The following is an 18,282-nucleotide window of genomic DNA, read 5'->3' as shown; positions in this document are numbered from 1 at the left end:
TGATGATGATGATGATGATGATGATGATGATGATGATGATGATGATGATGATGGTGATGGTGGTGGTGATGGTGATGGCAGCAATCTGATGGGGTGTGATATTTTTACTTTAGTTTTAAAATGAAAATAAAACAAACCAAACCAAACCACAAAAAACAACAACAAAAGACCAAAAAAAAACAACCCCAAACCAAAAGAAACAATTTAATAGAAACAGGACAAATATCTTACAATCCTTGTAGTCTAACATAATGGAGAATCTTTTGTCTAACTATTGGTGCCTATAAGCTAGCTGTTCATTTCCTTTTAAAAAAAGCCAATTATAAACTATAAAGCTTAAACAAATTCAACGCAAAACAGCAAGAACAAAATTACGAGAGCAAAAATTTATATGACAAAAATTATACAACTCTTGCAAATAAAAAAACAGACCTAACTATATCTGCTGCTGAGAGAAAACAAATTATAAACGACTGAAGAAAATAACGGGACCGGACCTGCAATAGGGCCTATTTTTTGGTACTATAATACCCCCTCCCCCTCAATGAGAATGAGAACTTTATCCTACAAACGTCTTTCTCTGACATATACTTTAAAATTTATCTCTATTTTGATTGGATTTTCCTTTCTTGTGACAAATCATCAATGATCTAATACTATATTGTCATTATCTTCAATTGTGCCGCACCTAGATCTACCCCACCGCACAATGCATTCTTGATTATTGAATAGTTTTGAAAGATACCCGTCCGTCGGAAAACCCGCCAAGTCCTGGTGTCATGGCAACACTGTCAACAGTGGGGGCACTGAAGGTGTTTTCGAATAACCTGTATTTCCCCTATTCAACTTAAATTTCATGTCTTCAATGATTTTTTATCTCAAAAGAAGGTACAAACTCGTTGGAGTCTAGATTATTTTGTTGTCTATTTTATGTGTGCTGTGATTCGACAATAAATGTGTAGCTCGACTTGTAAATGTTTATGTTCGTGAGGCAACGCGTAATGGCGGCCAATACAGCATTCCTCATGCGGAACAGACAACAGCAATGCCAAAGGCTTGGTATCGTGGTATAACTCGAAAGTACTTTCTTATTCTCATCTATCACATTTTCTGCTGTATTTTTGCTGTATTTGAAATATCTTTTTAAGGGACAAAAAGAAGTGTAGATCTAATTAATATAGAGTCATGAATTGCTGGTTCTGATACTGATACCACCATCATTATTATTCAGTTTTTTTGTTGACTTAAAAGTCTTTTTTTTTTTTACCACACGTGAAAGAGACTGATAACGATGGTGGTGATCATTCATAATTCATAACATCGTAATGAGTTTCTTGCCTTGACAACATGTTCATCAGTGAATGGAGTAGTCTCAGTAGTAAGTGTTCTGTCAAACAGTTTAGTTTGGAAACCAGCTTATAATATAATTTCATATGAGGAATCGAATGGTTCGGTTCGACTCTTCTAGATCTATTAGATCTAGATATAGATCTAGATTTAGATCTAGCTAGCCTACATTTTTAAAAAGATCAGCACATTTTTTTAAAAGGCACATGTATTCTGCCAGTTACAAGTGAAATATGATGATAATGATAATAAACTGCGCTTTAAAATCTACAAATTACTGAAAAGACCTTATGAAAATTGATCTTTCTTATAAAAACTTGTTATCAGATAAATAAACAGAACTGGGTAGGCCTACTACTTAGAATGTGGGTCCCGTCTGTTTAGACTTTTCTTCTCCACACGGAGTTATAGGCCTAGCTCCATCGATACTTATGAATATTCGGTATCGATGTTTTATCAGTAGCATATACAAAAGGAGCAGTAAAATTTCACTTGTTTTTAACAAGGCAAGTGGGGGTTTTCAAGGGGGCCTGACCAAACAAAAACATTTATGGGAGGAGGGGGGGGGGTTGAATTTGACCATAATTTGATGTTTTGCAATTAGGTTTGCGTATCCCGAATGATGATAAGAATAAGATGGTACCCTCTCTTTGAGCCAATTAAAAAAGTGTCCACAAAATTCGGTGGCGCCCTCTTCGCAAATGCGCTCCCTTTGCGAACAGAGTAGCACCCTACTTGTGTGAAAAAAATCAAAGTGAAACTAATAATTTTAGATCTAAGTTTTTTAATAAATAAGAATTCAGATTTCGGAAGAACACATATTTTTTTAAATGGTTACGCTGACAAAAAAACCAAACCTCTTCCGGATGCAAAGAGGCGACTGTTTTCTGCGTTTAATTTGACTTTTGAATGAGAGGCAAGAATGAGATGAACAGCAGTCGATCTGCACATGCAAGGGGATGCTATTCCTATTCTTCTTCCGGAGAAACGAAAGAGAACTTCAAAACAAAGACTGTAGCGCCATCTGAAGCAATAAGCGGACTTCCGCGGACACTTTTTTCGCTGAGTTAACCATCTTGTTATTTGACTATTTTGGTATTTCTCTATATCGGCAAGCGCGTCAGAAAGTAATCGTGTAGAACGAGAAGTAATCGTCGGTGGGGTCAAAACTATAGTATCCCAAAACGGGACCCACATTCTTAAGTAGTACCCAGAACTGTTTGTTTTGAAGACGTGCTAATAAATATTGTTATGTTATATTTGTTGTTGCTTTCTTTATATTCTTTGCTACTGTTCTAGGACCTACTATAGATAAACTTTGTTCTTTTCTTCTTGCTATAATTCAGCTAAAGTAATAAAAAGTTTCAGTTCATTATTAAAAGAACTGCATTGGCTCCCTGTAAAAGAACGAATAATATTTAAAATCTGCGTTATGTGTTTCAAATGTGTAAATAAAACTGCTCCTTTTTATCTACAAGAACTTATCAGTATATATATAAACCAGGGAGAAACCTAAGATCATCGAACGATAACACCCTACTTGTGACACCTGTAAAATCATACAAATCATATGGAGAGAGATCTTTCTCATATCTTGGTCCATTTATGTGGAACAGATTACCCATGAAACTAAGACAAATAAGAACACTTGATAGCTTCAAAAAACATCTTAAACATTTTCTGTTCCTACAGGCCTATCCTTCATAAGCTTTTAACGTTATCTTTCATTATATTTGTTCTGTTCCTATGTCTGGATGAAAATAGTCTGTGTGTGTGTGTGTGTGTGTGTGTGTGTGTGTGTGTGTGTGTGTGTGTGTGTGTGTGTGTGTGTGTGTGTATGTGTGTGTGTGTGCATTAATGTATATTGCTTGAGAAGAAAGAAAGTAGTAAGAAAGGTTTTTGAAAAATGGGTATTCCAATGTAAAGCGCATTGAGCTACTTTTTTTTGGAAATGCGCTATATAAATGTTATATTATTATTTATTATTATTAGTGTTGAAGATTTGGTTGAATCCCAATGTACCTGCATGTGCTCTATATCTAATTCTCTTTGATCAAAATAGGCCTACTAATTCACTTAAAATTGATACTCTTCTTGCTCAGTTATGTTTTGTTCTACAGTGGTTTAAGATACAATAGCTTTCTCGAAGCTAATTTATTTTGCTTTTGATCTTGTTCCTGGTGGTGCACATTATTATTGCTGTAGTTGTACGTCGTAGATTGAAGGTTTATGTGCAGCTCTACGAACAACTGTTATTGTTTGTCTTAGTCCTACAACTGATAAATGTAGCACTATCAGCCTGCTTGTGAAATCTCAGCTAACATGTAATATAATCTATAATTTCCATTTTTTAGTTACCACAGTCGAACCTGCCTTAACGGAAACCGGTATAAAACAGAAACCTGTCTTAACGGAATCTCCCCGCTCCACCCTTGATATATTCCTCTTAAATTACCTGTATAAAACGGAAACCTGTCTAACGCGGAAACATACATAAAAATCCACTCCGTTCCGAGGGTTTCACTTGTCTAAGACGGAAAATGTTTTGCCCGCTCTGCCCTAATTTGAAAGAAAACTCGCAAGTTGGGTTCCGCCGGATCTAAACTTAAAGCAATGGCCATGCCGCTGGGCGAGGAAGGGGAGTAGGGGTACAATAAGGTGGTAGATGTTACCCCATCATGTGAGCCCTGAGAGATACAGATGGTCAGGGTGGTGTGGGTGTGAAATCTCACGACTGCCCGTGAGAGTGTTCGAGTAGCGAGCCACTACGGAAACTTTCCTGGGTAGCCAGAAGCCAGAGGTGGGAAATTAGATTGACCAATGCCTGTTGCCCTGGTATAGCCAGTCGAGAAAAGAGTTCCTCAAATCGTTGTTACATGATGGCAGTGAGGGTGGCATTGGTTGACTCTGCTTGAAACACCGATGGGTGGGGCTAAGGGCGGAAGCTAGGCGGTCATAAAACCACCTAGGTGGAAGCAAAGGAGATGTTCAAACGTTTCTGTTTTTAATAGGTCAAACAGTGGTCCTATGAAAGGCAAGCACTGGTGGTAATTGGATAAGTAAAACTGACGCATGTCATTACCACATAGAATAGCAATTGAGAGTGTAAAATTTTGACCACTGCTTGCCGATCGGACAAGCAATCTTTGATCCCCTCCGCCTCCCACCTAAGTTCCCCTGTCTAAGAGGGAACATTTTTCTGGCTCCCTTGCGATTTCGTCTTACACAGGTTCGACTGTATGTATATATATATAGTAGCTTGTAGCGTGAAGAGACACACACACATGTAAGTCATTGCAGGACGAGACATAACTCCAATACATTCCACCCGAACAGCTTAGACACTTTCACTGAACTGTTGCTCATGAACTCAAGTGCGACGTACTACACATAACAACAACCCACCTCAACAATTTGGTCTTAAGGTTAGTCGCCACACACTTTCCCCCAGCACAGACGTCTCATGGGATCATTGGTAGCGTGCAGGCAGGGTGAATCGCCTCTGTAGTTTGCTCTCGCCCATCGGTATTCCTGACGGTAGGCTTTGGTTCCCGCAACACCGGAGGGTGGCTGCATCGTGCTGGTTGCTGTAGATGGACAGGTTGGGTAGGGTCTACCTGTGCAGGCTTGGGGCGATCAACTGAAATGCGTTCCGTGCGGCCTCCGATGTCCAGAAGGAAGGTCTTTTCTCTTGGGGCGAGAACCATGTCAGGATCTGTGTATGGTCTTTGAAGTGAACTTTTCACGGTGTCTGTGCAGATGTAAACATACTTCGCTGTTAACATAGATGGTGGGAAGTATGTGACTGGGTCACTGTGGTGGATAGCCGGTCTAGGCCTAGTGAACTGTGCTTTAGCTAGAAAATCTGTTAACAAATCTGTTGCTGACTAGGCTTCAGAGGGTAAAAGATCACCTGATACGGTCAGTGGCTCACCATAGACCAGTTCTGCTGATGAATATCCCAGGTCATCCTTGAGAGCAGTTCGTAGCCCAAGGAAGTTCTTCCACCCAGTTGTTACCAGTGAGTCTGGCCTTCAATGCCGTTTTAAGTGAGCGATGGAACCGTTCGATCAGTCCATTTGCTTGGAGGTGAAAAGCCGTTGATCTATGTAAGCGGACTACAAGGCGTTGAGCTATGTCAGTCCAAATTTCAGATGTGAATTGAGATCCTCGGTCCGATGATATATTGGCAGGAACACTAAAATGGGAGATCCAGCCTCCTATGAGAGCGTTAACACATTAGTCTGTTGTTATGTTTGGCATAGGGATCAACTCTGGCCATCGTGTGTTGCGGTCAATAATGGTCAAAAGATACCGTTGACCACAGGACTGAGGAAGTGGACCCACTATATCAATATTGATGTGTGAAAACCGCTTGTCGGGTACTCTAAATGTCTCTAGGGGAGCACAGGTGTGTTTCTGGATTTTCGACGTCTGGCATTCGTGATGAGTTTTACAGTGGCCTTAACCCCTGGGTATGCAAGGTTTTGCACAGACTCAAACACCTGGCGTCTGAATTCTAGAGGAACAATGGGCCGAGCTCTGCCTGTTGAAATGTCACAAAGGACTTTGGGACCTTCGTCGCTCAACTTCGTTTTAATGACTTTTATGCTTATGAAAGCTGAAGTGTACGCCTGTATATCAGCTGTACTTGACTGCTGAGCTGCTGCTAAGGCTGCAAAATCTATGCCAAGTGAGACTGCATTAGCGGTGATCACAGCACGTGAGAGATAATCAGCAACAATGTTTGTCTTCCCAGATATGTGCCTGATGTCAGTGCTGAATTCTGAGATAGCAGATAGCTGCCTTTGCTGCCGGGCTGACCATAAGTCTGTAGTTTTTGACATTGCAGAGACCAACGTTTTGTGATCGGTGTAAATAATAAATTGCCTACCTTCCACCATGTACCGGAAATGGCGTATTGCAAGGTGGACACCTAAAAGCTCTCTATCAAAGGTGCTGTATTTCTTTTCTGGCTTACATAGTTGCCAGCTGAAAAAGACGAGAGGCTCCCAACGATCATTCTTGTATTGCTTGAGAACTGCACCGACAGCCACATTAGATGCATCACAAGTGAGAGCGATTGGGCAGTCTGCACACGGATGAACCAGAATGGATGCGTTAGCTAAGGCTTGTTTACCTGAAAGGAATGCCTGGTACATTTCATCGGTCCAACTTAGAGCTTGACGAGCGTGGTAAAGTGAGTGCAAAATCGCAACGATGTTGGGAATGAAATGATGGTAAAATTTCAGTACACCCAGAAACTCCTGCAGCGCTTTGACTGTACTTGGCTAAGGAAACTCCTTAATGGCATCAACCCTAGAGGGCATAGGTGTTGAACCTGACGCAGAAACCCCGATGTCCTAAAAAAATCTTGTGATGCAACGCCAAAAAGACATTTTTCTAGCTTAATCACCAATACATGGTGTCGCTACCACTGAAAAACTGCGTTGAGGTCGTCGACGTGAGACTGGGCTGATGAACTAGCAACTAGGATATCGCCCAGATAAACAAATGCATAATCTAGGTCTTGAAGCACTGTGTCCGTCAGTCGCTGAAATGTTTGTGCTGCATTCTTTAACCCGAATGGCATCCTCAAGAATTCCCACAAACCAAAGGGTGTGATCACTGCCGTTTTAGGTACGTCCTCGGGCGCCATGGGGATCTGATGATATCCTCGAACAAGATGAATTCTAGAGAAAATGGACTTACCAGTTAGACGAGCAGAAAAGTCCTGAATATGGGGTATGGGGTAACGATCTGGGACTGTTGCATCGTTCAACTTGCGGTAATCTCCACATGGGCGGGAACCTCTGTCGTTTTAAGGCACAACTTGCAGAGGTGAGATGATGCCCAGGGGCTGTTTGATTTCCGTATTATGCCCATTTTCTCCATCTCAAGGAACTCTTTCTTTGCAGACGTGAGTTTGTCTGTTGCCAGGCAACGAGCACGAGCAAAAACAGGTTGATCTTTGGTGGGAATGAAGTGTTGCGCACCATGCTTGACATCTGCTGTGGAAAAAGTAGGCTTTAAGAGTTCGGAATACTCGTTGAGAATCTTGCGGAATCTATTGTTTGGTGGTTCTATGAGGGCCAAATCTGGACCAGTTGAAATGGAACTGACCGAGCAAGAGATATGCGAGAAGGTTTCTGCCTCAATTAGACGGTGTCCTCGAACATCAACTAATAAATTGTGCTGCCGGAGAAAATCAGCCCCCAGTAAGGGTCTCTTAACATTGGCTGATATCAAACGTGCTTTAAACACACAGTTACTGAAATGAAGAGGAATAACTTTGGATCCATAGGTCGCTATGGTTGTTCCGTTGGCTGCTTGCAAGGGTGGACCTGTCGCACCTGACGTTCTTTCAGCCCTTGACGCTGGTGTCACAGAGACTTGAGCACCTGTGTCTATCAAGAAACATTGTTTAGACTTAATGTCCGTTACAAACAGCTGAGTTGCTTTAGAATCTGTTGTCGGTGTCGTTAAAGTTGTTGTTGAGCAACATTGTGGACCAACAATCAGATCTTCTATTTCTACTGCTGGCCCGCTCTGCCGTTTCCCTGGTGCTTTTTGTTTTGGAAATTCTTAAAGTGCTTGCATAGACTGCTGCAGCGTCTTGCGTTAGATCCTGATTTTCGATGGAACCAGCAAATAGCATCAGCTTCGGGCAGGTCTGAAACAGAATCAGTAGGTCTCACCGCTGTATAGACTTTCAAATTGGCGAAAGGGTTGTACAGGTTATCCGTTTCTTTTGCCAGTGCGCGGTAATCTGTTCTGTGGTGGGAGTTCGCCAGAGAAGCTCTAATAGGTTCTGGCAGCAGCTGTAAAAAATATGGCGAAAAAGAAAACACGGTTTGTGTTCTCCCATCAAAGCTATCATTTTTTCCATCATCTCAGAGGGTCTGTTATTGCCCAGTTCTTTTATGCTCGAAAAGGCTGCTTCTTTTTTTTCCTCTGATAGACTATAGGCCTCTATAAGGAAAGACTTGAGTGTGTCGTACTTTTGACTTGAAGGAGGTGAGAAAATTATGGATAGGGATCTTGCTGCTGTAGCTGCATCAAGCGCCGCTACGACGGAGAAGCATTTTGTCTCGTCAGTTGTGATCCCATTCAAAGCAAATTGGGCCTCTGTTTGTGCGAACCACGTGGAAGGAAAAGAAGTCCAGAGCGTAGGAAGTTTGAGTGCTACAGTTTCGATTGACATGATTTTAAGAAACGTATCGCCGTTACTAGATTCTAGGTTATGCTAAATTAAATCTAGATCTCTAGACAAGGTTACCTTAAATCACGTTGGGGTCACCAATGTAGTGTGAAGAGACACACTCATGTAAGTCACAGCAGGACGAGACATAACTCCAATACATTCCCCCAGAACAGCTTAGACACTTTCACTGAACTGTTGCTCATGAACTCAAGTATTACGTACTACACATCACAACAACACACCTCAACAATTTGGTCTGAAGGTCAGTCGCCACAAATTGCTGAAAGTGATGTAGGGCAAGGCATCCTTTGCTATTATTATTTGCTTTTGGGACTGACATGGTTTTGAATACCAATGCTAATCCCCAGACTAACATCTTTAGCTTTTTATGGATAGAGAGAGAGAGACAACCGTGATGACTTGCAATCACAGTGGCATGAGGCGTGCCCTTTTCGCTTATTACCCTATCGTGAGTCTCAAGGTCTACACTTATCCAGTTGTTTCTCCTCTTTATAAATCCAAAATTTATAGCTTTTCATCCCTGGCAGAGTTCCCTGCCTTTGTCGTTATGCGCCATTGTGATGTGAGCACATCAATTAAAATTCAGTCTGTCTTGCAAATTTTGGAACAGGGACAACTGCTGCAAAATGGTCAAGGAACATTCACAGTTTAATGTGATAATCCCGCCTGGAGCAAACTTGTTGACCTCTTACACCTTGTGTGTGATGTAAGATTAGGTGGAGAGCTCAGAAGTGAGTGGGATGTTTGGTCCCGTCTGAGGCAAACATACCGGTACCGTTTCTTTGAGATTTTCAATGCACATGTGATCAATTTCACGAGAGAGGCTGATCTGTGACACGACGGGCTGTTCAATAATAATAAATCTTCACTCTTGATTGATCTTTTGTGCCCGTCTGAATTTTTGTTCCCTAAATCAGCCGAATGTAAACCGAATGATCTTGGGGGTAACTTTTGTGAAGTAAAAATTTGATTTTCTTAAAATAGCAGGATCATTAATGATGGATGCTTATTCGGAGACTACTGTATTCATGAATGACTTGATTTACTATTCTTTTGGGTCTTTTGGAGTCTTGATTCGGGATGAAAACCAAGGGTGTGTGATGTCAGAGAATCAAGTTTTGAAGAGGACGTAAGGTCTGGGCAGATAACACTGTACTACAGTATAATTCACATATCTTTAGGAAAAGATAATTTATGCTGTTTTGTCACTATACTGTATTTTACACAGTTATCTCCCCTGTTTTACATTGTCCTTGTGTTATTCCTTTGCCAAAAGAAGGGGACTGCTTAGTTCAATTATCTTATGTGCAGAAATTATTTTTCTTGTTTCTTTTATGTGGGTGTAGAGAGGGGGTTTGTTGTAGTAGTAGGTATAACAACTGACAGTACCTTTGCCCTAATGTATATTATATATATGAATATTATTATATTGAGCTGCTTTTTTGACAATGACAATCTTTATTCATCTTTAGGGGGTTAATAAGGCCAATGCATGGTGCAAAATGCCAGCTGTTGTGGTCAATAAAAAAAATAAAAATACTCTGCAGTCTGTTGTGTCACTGCAAGTGTTAGGCTATATTTAAAGGGGTTGGAGGTCGTGCTGTCAGTTTAAAAGATTTTTTTGAGGGTGAATAAAAATATAACAGTTGGGAAGAACAATTTTCTGTCGTAACCCGAGTTCATAAAAGTGACCTTTATTTTCAAATGGTCTCTATTACTACACCATCCACTTTGGTTACTTATTTCTATTCATTTTTGTAATAGAGAAATTTTTATTAGTCTTGACTATTTCTTAGGTGGAGAAGAGGTCAAATAAATTTTTAATTCATTTGCATTGTAGGTTAAGAACATACTATTTTCCAGCTCTGAAATTTAGAGGGATGGGGATACTGAAGAATTAAAATGGGCAAATTCAAATATTTGGACGTCAGTAAATCCTATCACGTAGATCTACATGTGTGCCTTTATCATTCAGATTTGCCTACTATTTTTTCCCACCCTCATCTGGTTAAGTATTTTAAGCTATTCTATTCACAATACCATTTCTGCTAAGAATTTTTCTGTGTACTGTACCTGAATTTGTGGTCTTTTTTTACTTTTCAGAGATGATGGATTTGATGAGGACAGAGAAGTGAACATACTGAACATGCCGCGAGTCGCTCCCAATGAGCGGCCCCTGGGCTCCACAGTGAGCTTGGGGCAGACCAGCATGCAGAGTCTCAAGTTTGACGACAAGGCTATCAATATTGAAGAACAGGGTGCCTTTGTAGACTACAGTCTCACGGTGAGGGGGCCGTCCTATCTCTGGACTTGTTATTTGTGAGGGGGCCGTCCTATCTTTGTACTTGTTATTTGAGAGGGGGCCGTCCTATCTCTGGACTTGTTATTTGTGAGGGGGCCGTCCTATCTCTGGACTTGTTATTTGCGAGGGGGGCCATCCTATCTCTGGACTTGTTATTTGTGAGGGGGGACCGTCCTATCTCTGGACTTGTTATTTGTGAGGGGGCCATCCTATCTCTGGACTTGTTATTTGTGAGGGGGCCGTCCTATCTCTGGACTTGTTATTGCTGTTGCTGTTTATGTCGTTGCTCTTAATCCTGAGCTGTACATTTTGAAAATCTGTTGTTGCTGTTTTTGTAGTTATTTTTGCTGATGTTGATGTTGTCATTGTCATAGTTTTTAAAGAGGGCTTTCGTGGTCTAGAGGTTACGGTGTTCACCTCTCATTCAATAGGTCCCGCATCCGAAAACTTACAGTGACGGAAAATTTTCTTCTCTATAATGTTCTCCTATCACCTCCTTTCCTATTCTCTAACCATGTTCGGTCATCTGCTTTTGTCTCCACTTTCTGCCCCATTCCCCCGTCCTCCTCCCCTTTGCCCCTTTCTCTGGGCTCCTGACTCTTTCTGCAGCCTTTCTATTGCTCCTCCTGGGCTCCTTCTTACTACTGTTTTTTTAGCCATGGCCCTGACCTTATGGTAGGTAAGATTTAAAACCTAGCCTTCTCAGATATGAATGAAAAATCTCGGAGGTCCCATGTGCAAGTTGAACACATTAAAAATCCCTTGGTGGTCCTACAATCGATAAGACTAGGTGTTGGCAACCATCTCGGCAAAATTTAAGATTCCTACCAAACTGAAAATGTTTAATGTGCTCATATGACCTCATGCAATTGCTGCCCTGCGAAACACTTACCAAAACAAAAGCAAAAATACTTTTTATTGTCATTACTGTTGTTGCTCCTAGATGTTACTGTAATCCTTTTATCAAACATTGCCGGACAGTTAAATTAGTATTGTTTTTTGTTTGTAGTTGCTGTTATTGAAGTTTTTATTTTTATTGTTGTTGCTTACAATCCAGGAGCTCTACATCAGTCCTTGATCCACCTAAGGTGCTGAATGGAAGGCTAGGATCTTACAAAATAGTTGCCAACTGTAATTGCGTATCCATCAAATGTGGTCAAACACTTGTTTTGTCTAAAATTATGTTATTCACAACCATACTCTGAGTTGGTGATATTGTCATTGAGAAAAAAGAACAGTCTGCACGAAATCTTGAGGAATTTTAGGAGATAAAAAGAAAAAAAATGACTTTTTATTTTCATAAAAAAGTGTTTGACCTAATTTGGCAGGTACACTGTTGAAGTCAAAGTAGTAGTAGCGGTAGTTGTATAGACTGATTTTTGCGGGCAGCCCAGATAAGATTGAACATTAGCCGTTGTCATCAACCATTCGAGTTCTAGTCCCCTGAGGGTACAGGACCAGTACTGTTCAGCTCTCTTGGGCTTGCTACTAGATTTATACCACAACACAAAGAGGTGTGCCTTCGGTGGGAAGAAATCAGGCGTGCCCTTGGGTTCATTGGGTTAAGTTGAAAGAAATAGGTCGAAATATTAATAATTGAAAATACCTTTGGAAAATGGTTTATCCCTGACTGAAAGCTGCTCTCTGGTAGAAAATAAGTTTCATTAACTCTTTTCCTACCAGGCCGAAATCCACCACTGGCCCAGGGCTTTTCCCTGACCTATCTTTACGCCCCTACCCCACCAAAAGATAATGTCAAAACATCCAACTAAACACACACAAACCATATCATACGGCCCATCAAACTGAAGGTTAAAAAATATCTATCAGATGGTGATACAATATTGAAGATGTATTCCAATTATATGACGTGGAGTGACATCAAGCGACTAGCCCAGGATAGGGAAAGGTGGAGAGTGTTTGTTCGTGGCCTATATCCTGACCCAGGGTGAGAAAGGCAATGATGATGATGATGATTCCTGTTATATTTGTTTGGGGTTTCTAAAAGTGATTATGCATTATCGAAGGTGTCATATGAAATCAACAATTTTCAGCTTTTAAAGGTCATATATCTAAAAAAGTACAACAACAGCACCATTCAAACTTCTCTGGTAGGTTGCCTCAAGTAATGCAAAGAAATGCTGAAAGTTATGAATGTGTACCAAATATAGAAGTGAAAATATGAGACATTTACTGAAGTCAAGGGAGCGCTTTTCTTCTCATTTTTGCGTTTCGAAGGGGAAAAAAAAGCGCTGAAATAGCAAAAAATCGCCTCTCACTGCTATATTTTCTTTCGTATCTGCTGACAGGAAGTCCTATTGTTTCGAATAGCTGAGAATTTCGTGTCTTTTCATTACTGGATTGGAATAGATAGTGAGCCACTCGAGCCGTATTATGCAGCTCTCGGTCCGGCAGAGCCTTGTCCGCGAGCCGCCATGTGGTAGGAAAAGTGTTAAGTGGTGAGGACCTCCGGGAGATTTTTCGCCCTTGCCCGAGAAGGCTAGGTGTAGATCTTTCCTACCAGAAGGTCAGGGGTGTGGCTGAAATACAAGAGTAAGTAGGAGCCAAGGAGTAGCAGTAGAAAGAGTGCAGAGAGAGTCAGGAGCCCAGAGGAGGGGGGCAAAGGAGATGTGGGGGTGGAGGTATAAAGTGGAGGCGAAAGCAGATGACAGGACATTGCTAGAAAGCAGGTAAGGAGGTGAAAGGAAACAATTTTAGACAAGAAACATTTCCATTGCTATGCGGATTCTTACCCGAGACTTATTGAATGAGAAGCGAACACCTTAATCTCTAGGCCTCGAGAACCCCCAGGGTGAACTTTGTGTGTAGATTGACCTCTATTTGAATAGAGATAAAATTTGCTCACAGAGCTAGCTTCCTTGATTTTCTCCTTGTATGGGTCCTGGAGTCAGCAACCTCTAATTTGTAAGGTTGAAAAGAATTGCCCATGTTTCTGTCTTAGTGGGAATAAGAATGATAATATGGTATGATGAGCTATGGTATAGTAACGTCTTCTTTCGACATTGTGCGGCTATTCGAGAGGCAAGATCTAAGAGAGAGAATTCAATTCTTGTCTCTGACAAGATTTAGCTAAGTGGAGAATCCTGCAAACTTCCCAAACAAACCCAAGTTCAAGAGAGCTTCATTGGGGATTTGACCCAGGTCTTCTTCCCCATAGCCCAGCATTATACCAACATTTTTACTGAGCTGACATTGTCTTGGAATAATAAAAAGCTAAAAGTGCCAGAACTTATAAGTTTTTATAACAATCATCTGATTCTGTTTCCTTAAATTAAAAGGGGATGACTTGTCCATCTGTTCCTCAAATTACAGTTTTACACCCAACAAATTTGCATCAATCACATAGCTTGTTTAGAGAAACAACCTTTTCATCTCTCTTTTTGTTTTTAATAGTTGCATGCCAGAATACTGTCAAATCTGCACTAACAGCTACCTTCCAAGTCATTCACCTGCACAAGTGATTACTTCTCCCATCCTTCTTGCCTTTGTAAAGAAAAATATTATAATGACACTATCCAAGAAGACTACCTGCCTACTTTTGTCCTCAACAATCAGTGGCTGTCTTGGACAATTTCGACTATTGTCTTCAATTAGAGCTAAGTCTGTGAGCTGGAAAAGGATGAATGACTGAGATTTGAAATGAGAGGTTGAAGATATGAATATAGTAAAATGTGCTGAAACCTGTTGATGGTGAGATAATTATTGGTTTTTTTTTTTGTTATTGCGTCTGTTAAGGATGGAAAGGGAAGGAGAGGTAAGATTATATAATAACCCTTCAAACTCTTTGAGAGACAGGCAGAAGAGAGATGAATAGGGGACTGACCATTTCTCTCTTTTACCTGCTCTCCAGGCTTATCTTTGTGAGTCCCCTATGAGGGTTTTTATTGATTTCTTGAATAATAGAGCCTCCTCAGAGATGGCCGGTTCTCATTAAAGTTTCATACACTCACAGGCTGTTAGTCAGCTACGGGTCTTTCATTTTCCACCGTGCCTCAGTGAGTGGGGTGATTTAGATAGTAAAGATCATAGTAGAGATCTTCTGATATTCATTTTAATGGCTGTCTTGTGGTATACATGTCATTCAACTTTCTGTAGGGCATTACTGTGTTCGAAGCTGTTCTGGCTGTAACAGTTTCTTGGTTGGCTCTGAAAATATCAAGGAAGAAATTTTCTGTGGATAAAAAGTGTCATGAAGCTCTTGAGTCTCTTCTATATCGTCCGGCATAAGGTGTGTTGTGGTGATATGAAGGATTTGAGTTACCTATGAGTTACATTCCAAACACGTAGTTGGGACCTTTGAGATTGAAAAAGAAAATAAGTAAAAATAACTGAAAAGATAACTTCCAATAGATAATCATATCTTAGAATAACAGCTATAACTGTAAGTGTTATAGCAAACTTATACAGTAGCCCACTGTTGCATATGCAGTGCCCTGTATTTGAGCAAGCATCAATATGTTTTGTTCAAGGACACACCACTGTGAACATTCGTTTAACAGGTATGCAACATTTTAAAGGTATAACAATTTTTGCTACACTGTAAGGTTACTTAACAGATATGACCTCCAAATTTAACATCCATCTCAGATAGGATCGAGAAAATGGCCAAAAGACACAACTTTTAACGAAGCAGAGCCTAGAACCCACAAATCCGCAATCTCAGAATTGCGAGTCCTTTGTAGCCTAACCACTAGAGTTACCACGCACCCTTAACAGGTGTTGCACTGGCATTGCTTGATATTCTTTGTGGACTATCTCTCAACAAGGAAATCATGTGGGGCAATGGTTTTCCTGTAACTTTGATATTATATTTTCTCCTCAGAATCAAGAGGTGCGGTTTATGAAGAAGGTCAAGCGAAGAGAATGCAAGAGTTTTATTGAAAAAACTAACCAGGACCCATCCTTGTAAGTTTTTTTATTGCACTTTGCGACTGTGAACATTACTGTTGTCAATTTGTATGTGAAAGAAATAAACCACAACAATGAAGATTGCTATTAAAAAAACAAAAGTATTTATGACTTTTATTTGAATTAACTTGAACCGTTTCATGAAATAAGAACAAAAATCAGTTAGCCAAGGAACAATAGAACAGAAAGGATGCCTCTGAATTTCCTTGAATCTTTAAAAACCAAAGGACTGCTTTCCAGAAAATGCAAATTATTTTAACTGATCTAATTTTTTTTGTTTAAAACCTTTAGAAACTAACCAGTTTGGTCTACCTTTATTTCGCACAGAGATGAACCGGTTTGCCAGTGTGACTATCCTAAGTCTCGCCACTCGGAGGAGGCCATCAATGCTGGTCAAGCGGGTGGGAAATGGATGCCTGGCCTACACACGAAAAGTCTACCGACGAATGCCTTTGGAGAGATTGAGTTTGTGGGTTATGGAGATAAAGTTGGCAAAGTAAGTTTATCCCAGACAAATAGTAAATATAATAATAATAGTAATATTAATAGTAATAGTAATAACAATAATAATAGTAATAATAATAGTAATAATAATGATAATAATAATAATAACAAGATCGCTTCTGTAGCACCCACTCCCTGGCGGCTCAAGGTGCTTTGCAATAAATACACTTCACAGTATATCCAAGACAAACAGTATTCCTCAGGCATATGGTATATGTATCGCACACAGTATATTATCTCAGGTCAAGTAGGTACTCCCAGGCAAATAGTGCTGATAATAATTATAATCATAATTAATAATAATAATTATGATAATAATTATAATTTAATAATAATAATAATAATAATAATAATAATAACAGACCTGCCATCTGCTCCGGTTTTATCGTAATTGCCCCCGATATTTTTATCATTTTGAATGACTACAAAGGAATATGGAACCGAGTAACGCGCCTGCTGTAGGTCTACACACACAGCCCGCAGCGCGAACCGCCCGCACTGTATAATTATGTACGCAGATGGCCTCGACCTCTACTATGGACAACTTTTTTTTTCGAACTTTGATGGGTCAGGTTATAAAACAATAGCCAATCAGATTCCAGCGTTTATTTTTGAGGGAGTGTGCCTAATCACGTTGTCACGAGCAACGAAGAAGTCCATGCGTGTCACTCGTTTACAAACACTCAGGCCTGGCAACAGGTCACAAGTCATGGTAACTTCCTGTTGACCTACATAGCGCTTTAGTTAAGAATGATTTTTTTCCCCGTTATACTTCAAAGAAACAGGAGAGCTTCCTGGAGATAGGGCCTATCCGAGCCTGATATGTGGCAAGTTATATTGCATTGCGATTAACCAACTTAATCGGGAAATATGGATGTTAAGTTAGATGCTCCTATTTTTTTCTCCAGACTCCTTTTTTTTTCCCTTGAAAAATCTTCTTTTTTTTTGGTAGGGGTTGGCAGGTCTGTAATAATAATAATAATAATAATGATAATAATAATAATAGTTAAGTATCTAATTTTCATTGCTCCTACTCCTCATGCACACAACTCAAGGTGCTTTACTTTTTAGATCCAAGCAGAAAGTGTTGGGCAGTGTTTTAAGTTTTTAAGTAATCAGATCTTTTTGCTTTTGTTGTATTCAGTTATATCCCCCATTTTCACTAGTCTCATGTGTTTGTGTGCGCCAGTGTGCCAAGCTCAAAAGATGAAAATGTATACCTTGTGCTTTCATCTTTTTCTGGATGGTTGGCAGGTGCTCTGACGTGGTTTGCTCCTTCTTTCCTATAGCATTTCTGTTGTCTTGTCTTTCCTCCTCCTTTTTTTTTGTTTGTTACTCTTTTGTAAAACCTCTAATCTTTGGCACTAATATAAACCCAATTCGTTTGCAAATGCGATAGAACTCTTACTTTTGTTTAGTAAGAGTTTTACAGCGCTCGCGATCGCAGCTGCATTAAGTCGTGTGAGCATGCTAAAACTCTTACTAAAACATCACCTTTCCGTTATTTGCTCAGTACGTGCGTGTAGACGTTGACACACCCATGGACACCATGCTGTCACTTCTGACCGAGGCCTGGGGCATGGAGAAGCCAAACCTGCTCATCTCTGTCACAGGTGGGGCGAAAAACTTCACCATGAAGGCTCGGCTGAGGGAGGTGTTCCGACGTGGTTTGATGAAAGCTGCACTCAGCACAGGTGGGTGCTTGTTTCTTCTCTGGTGTATTTTGAGGTTTGTTGGTATATATGTGTGTGTTTTGTGTGTGGAACTTTTACTTTTACCTTACTTTTCCGATCCAGCGGCCATTTGGGTTCTAGCCCTTCGGTCTGTTTGTGTGTGGAAATAAGTCTGTGTTTTGTGTGTGTGTGTGTGTTTGTGTCTGTGTGTGTTTGTGCATGTGTGTGTGCGTGATATGTGTGTATGTATGTGTGTGTGTGTGTGTGTGTGTGTGCGTGATATGTGTGTGTGTGTGTGTGTG

The 18,282-nt window shown here is 40.4% G+C and overlaps 1 protein-coding gene across 3 annotated transcripts in view; it reads left to right on the top strand.

The window, feature by feature from the left end:
* Window positions 1-1,001: 1,001 nt before the first annotated feature.
* LOC101858128 (transient receptor potential cation channel subfamily M member-like 2) overlaps window positions 1,002-18,282 on the top strand; it is a 65,403-nt gene continuing 48,122 nt past the window's right edge. For all 3 annotated transcript variants that reach the window (XM_013087495.2, XM_035972156.1, XM_035972155.1), the window contains exons 1-5: window positions 1,002-1,080; window positions 10,676-10,856; window positions 15,718-15,800; window positions 16,131-16,299; window positions 17,821-18,001. In XM_013087495.2, coding sequence (XP_012942949.1) covers window positions 1,046-1,080; window positions 10,676-10,856; window positions 15,718-15,800; window positions 16,131-16,299; window positions 17,821-18,001 — 649 coding nt within the window. In that variant the 5' untranslated portion in view covers window positions 1,002-1,045. The remainder of the gene's footprint in view (window positions 1,081-10,675; window positions 10,857-15,717; window positions 15,801-16,130; window positions 16,300-17,820; window positions 18,002-18,282) is intronic.

Source organism: Aplysia californica, unplaced genomic scaffold, assembly GCF_000002075.1.
Source record: "Aplysia californica isolate F4 #8 unplaced genomic scaffold, AplCal3.0 scaffold00594, whole genome shotgun sequence".
Lineage (NCBI taxonomy): Eukaryota > Metazoa > Mollusca > Gastropoda > Aplysiida > Aplysiidae > Aplysia > Aplysia californica.
The sequence above is the reverse complement of the archived record's forward strand: the minus strand, read 5'-3'. Positions and strand labels throughout refer to the sequence as shown.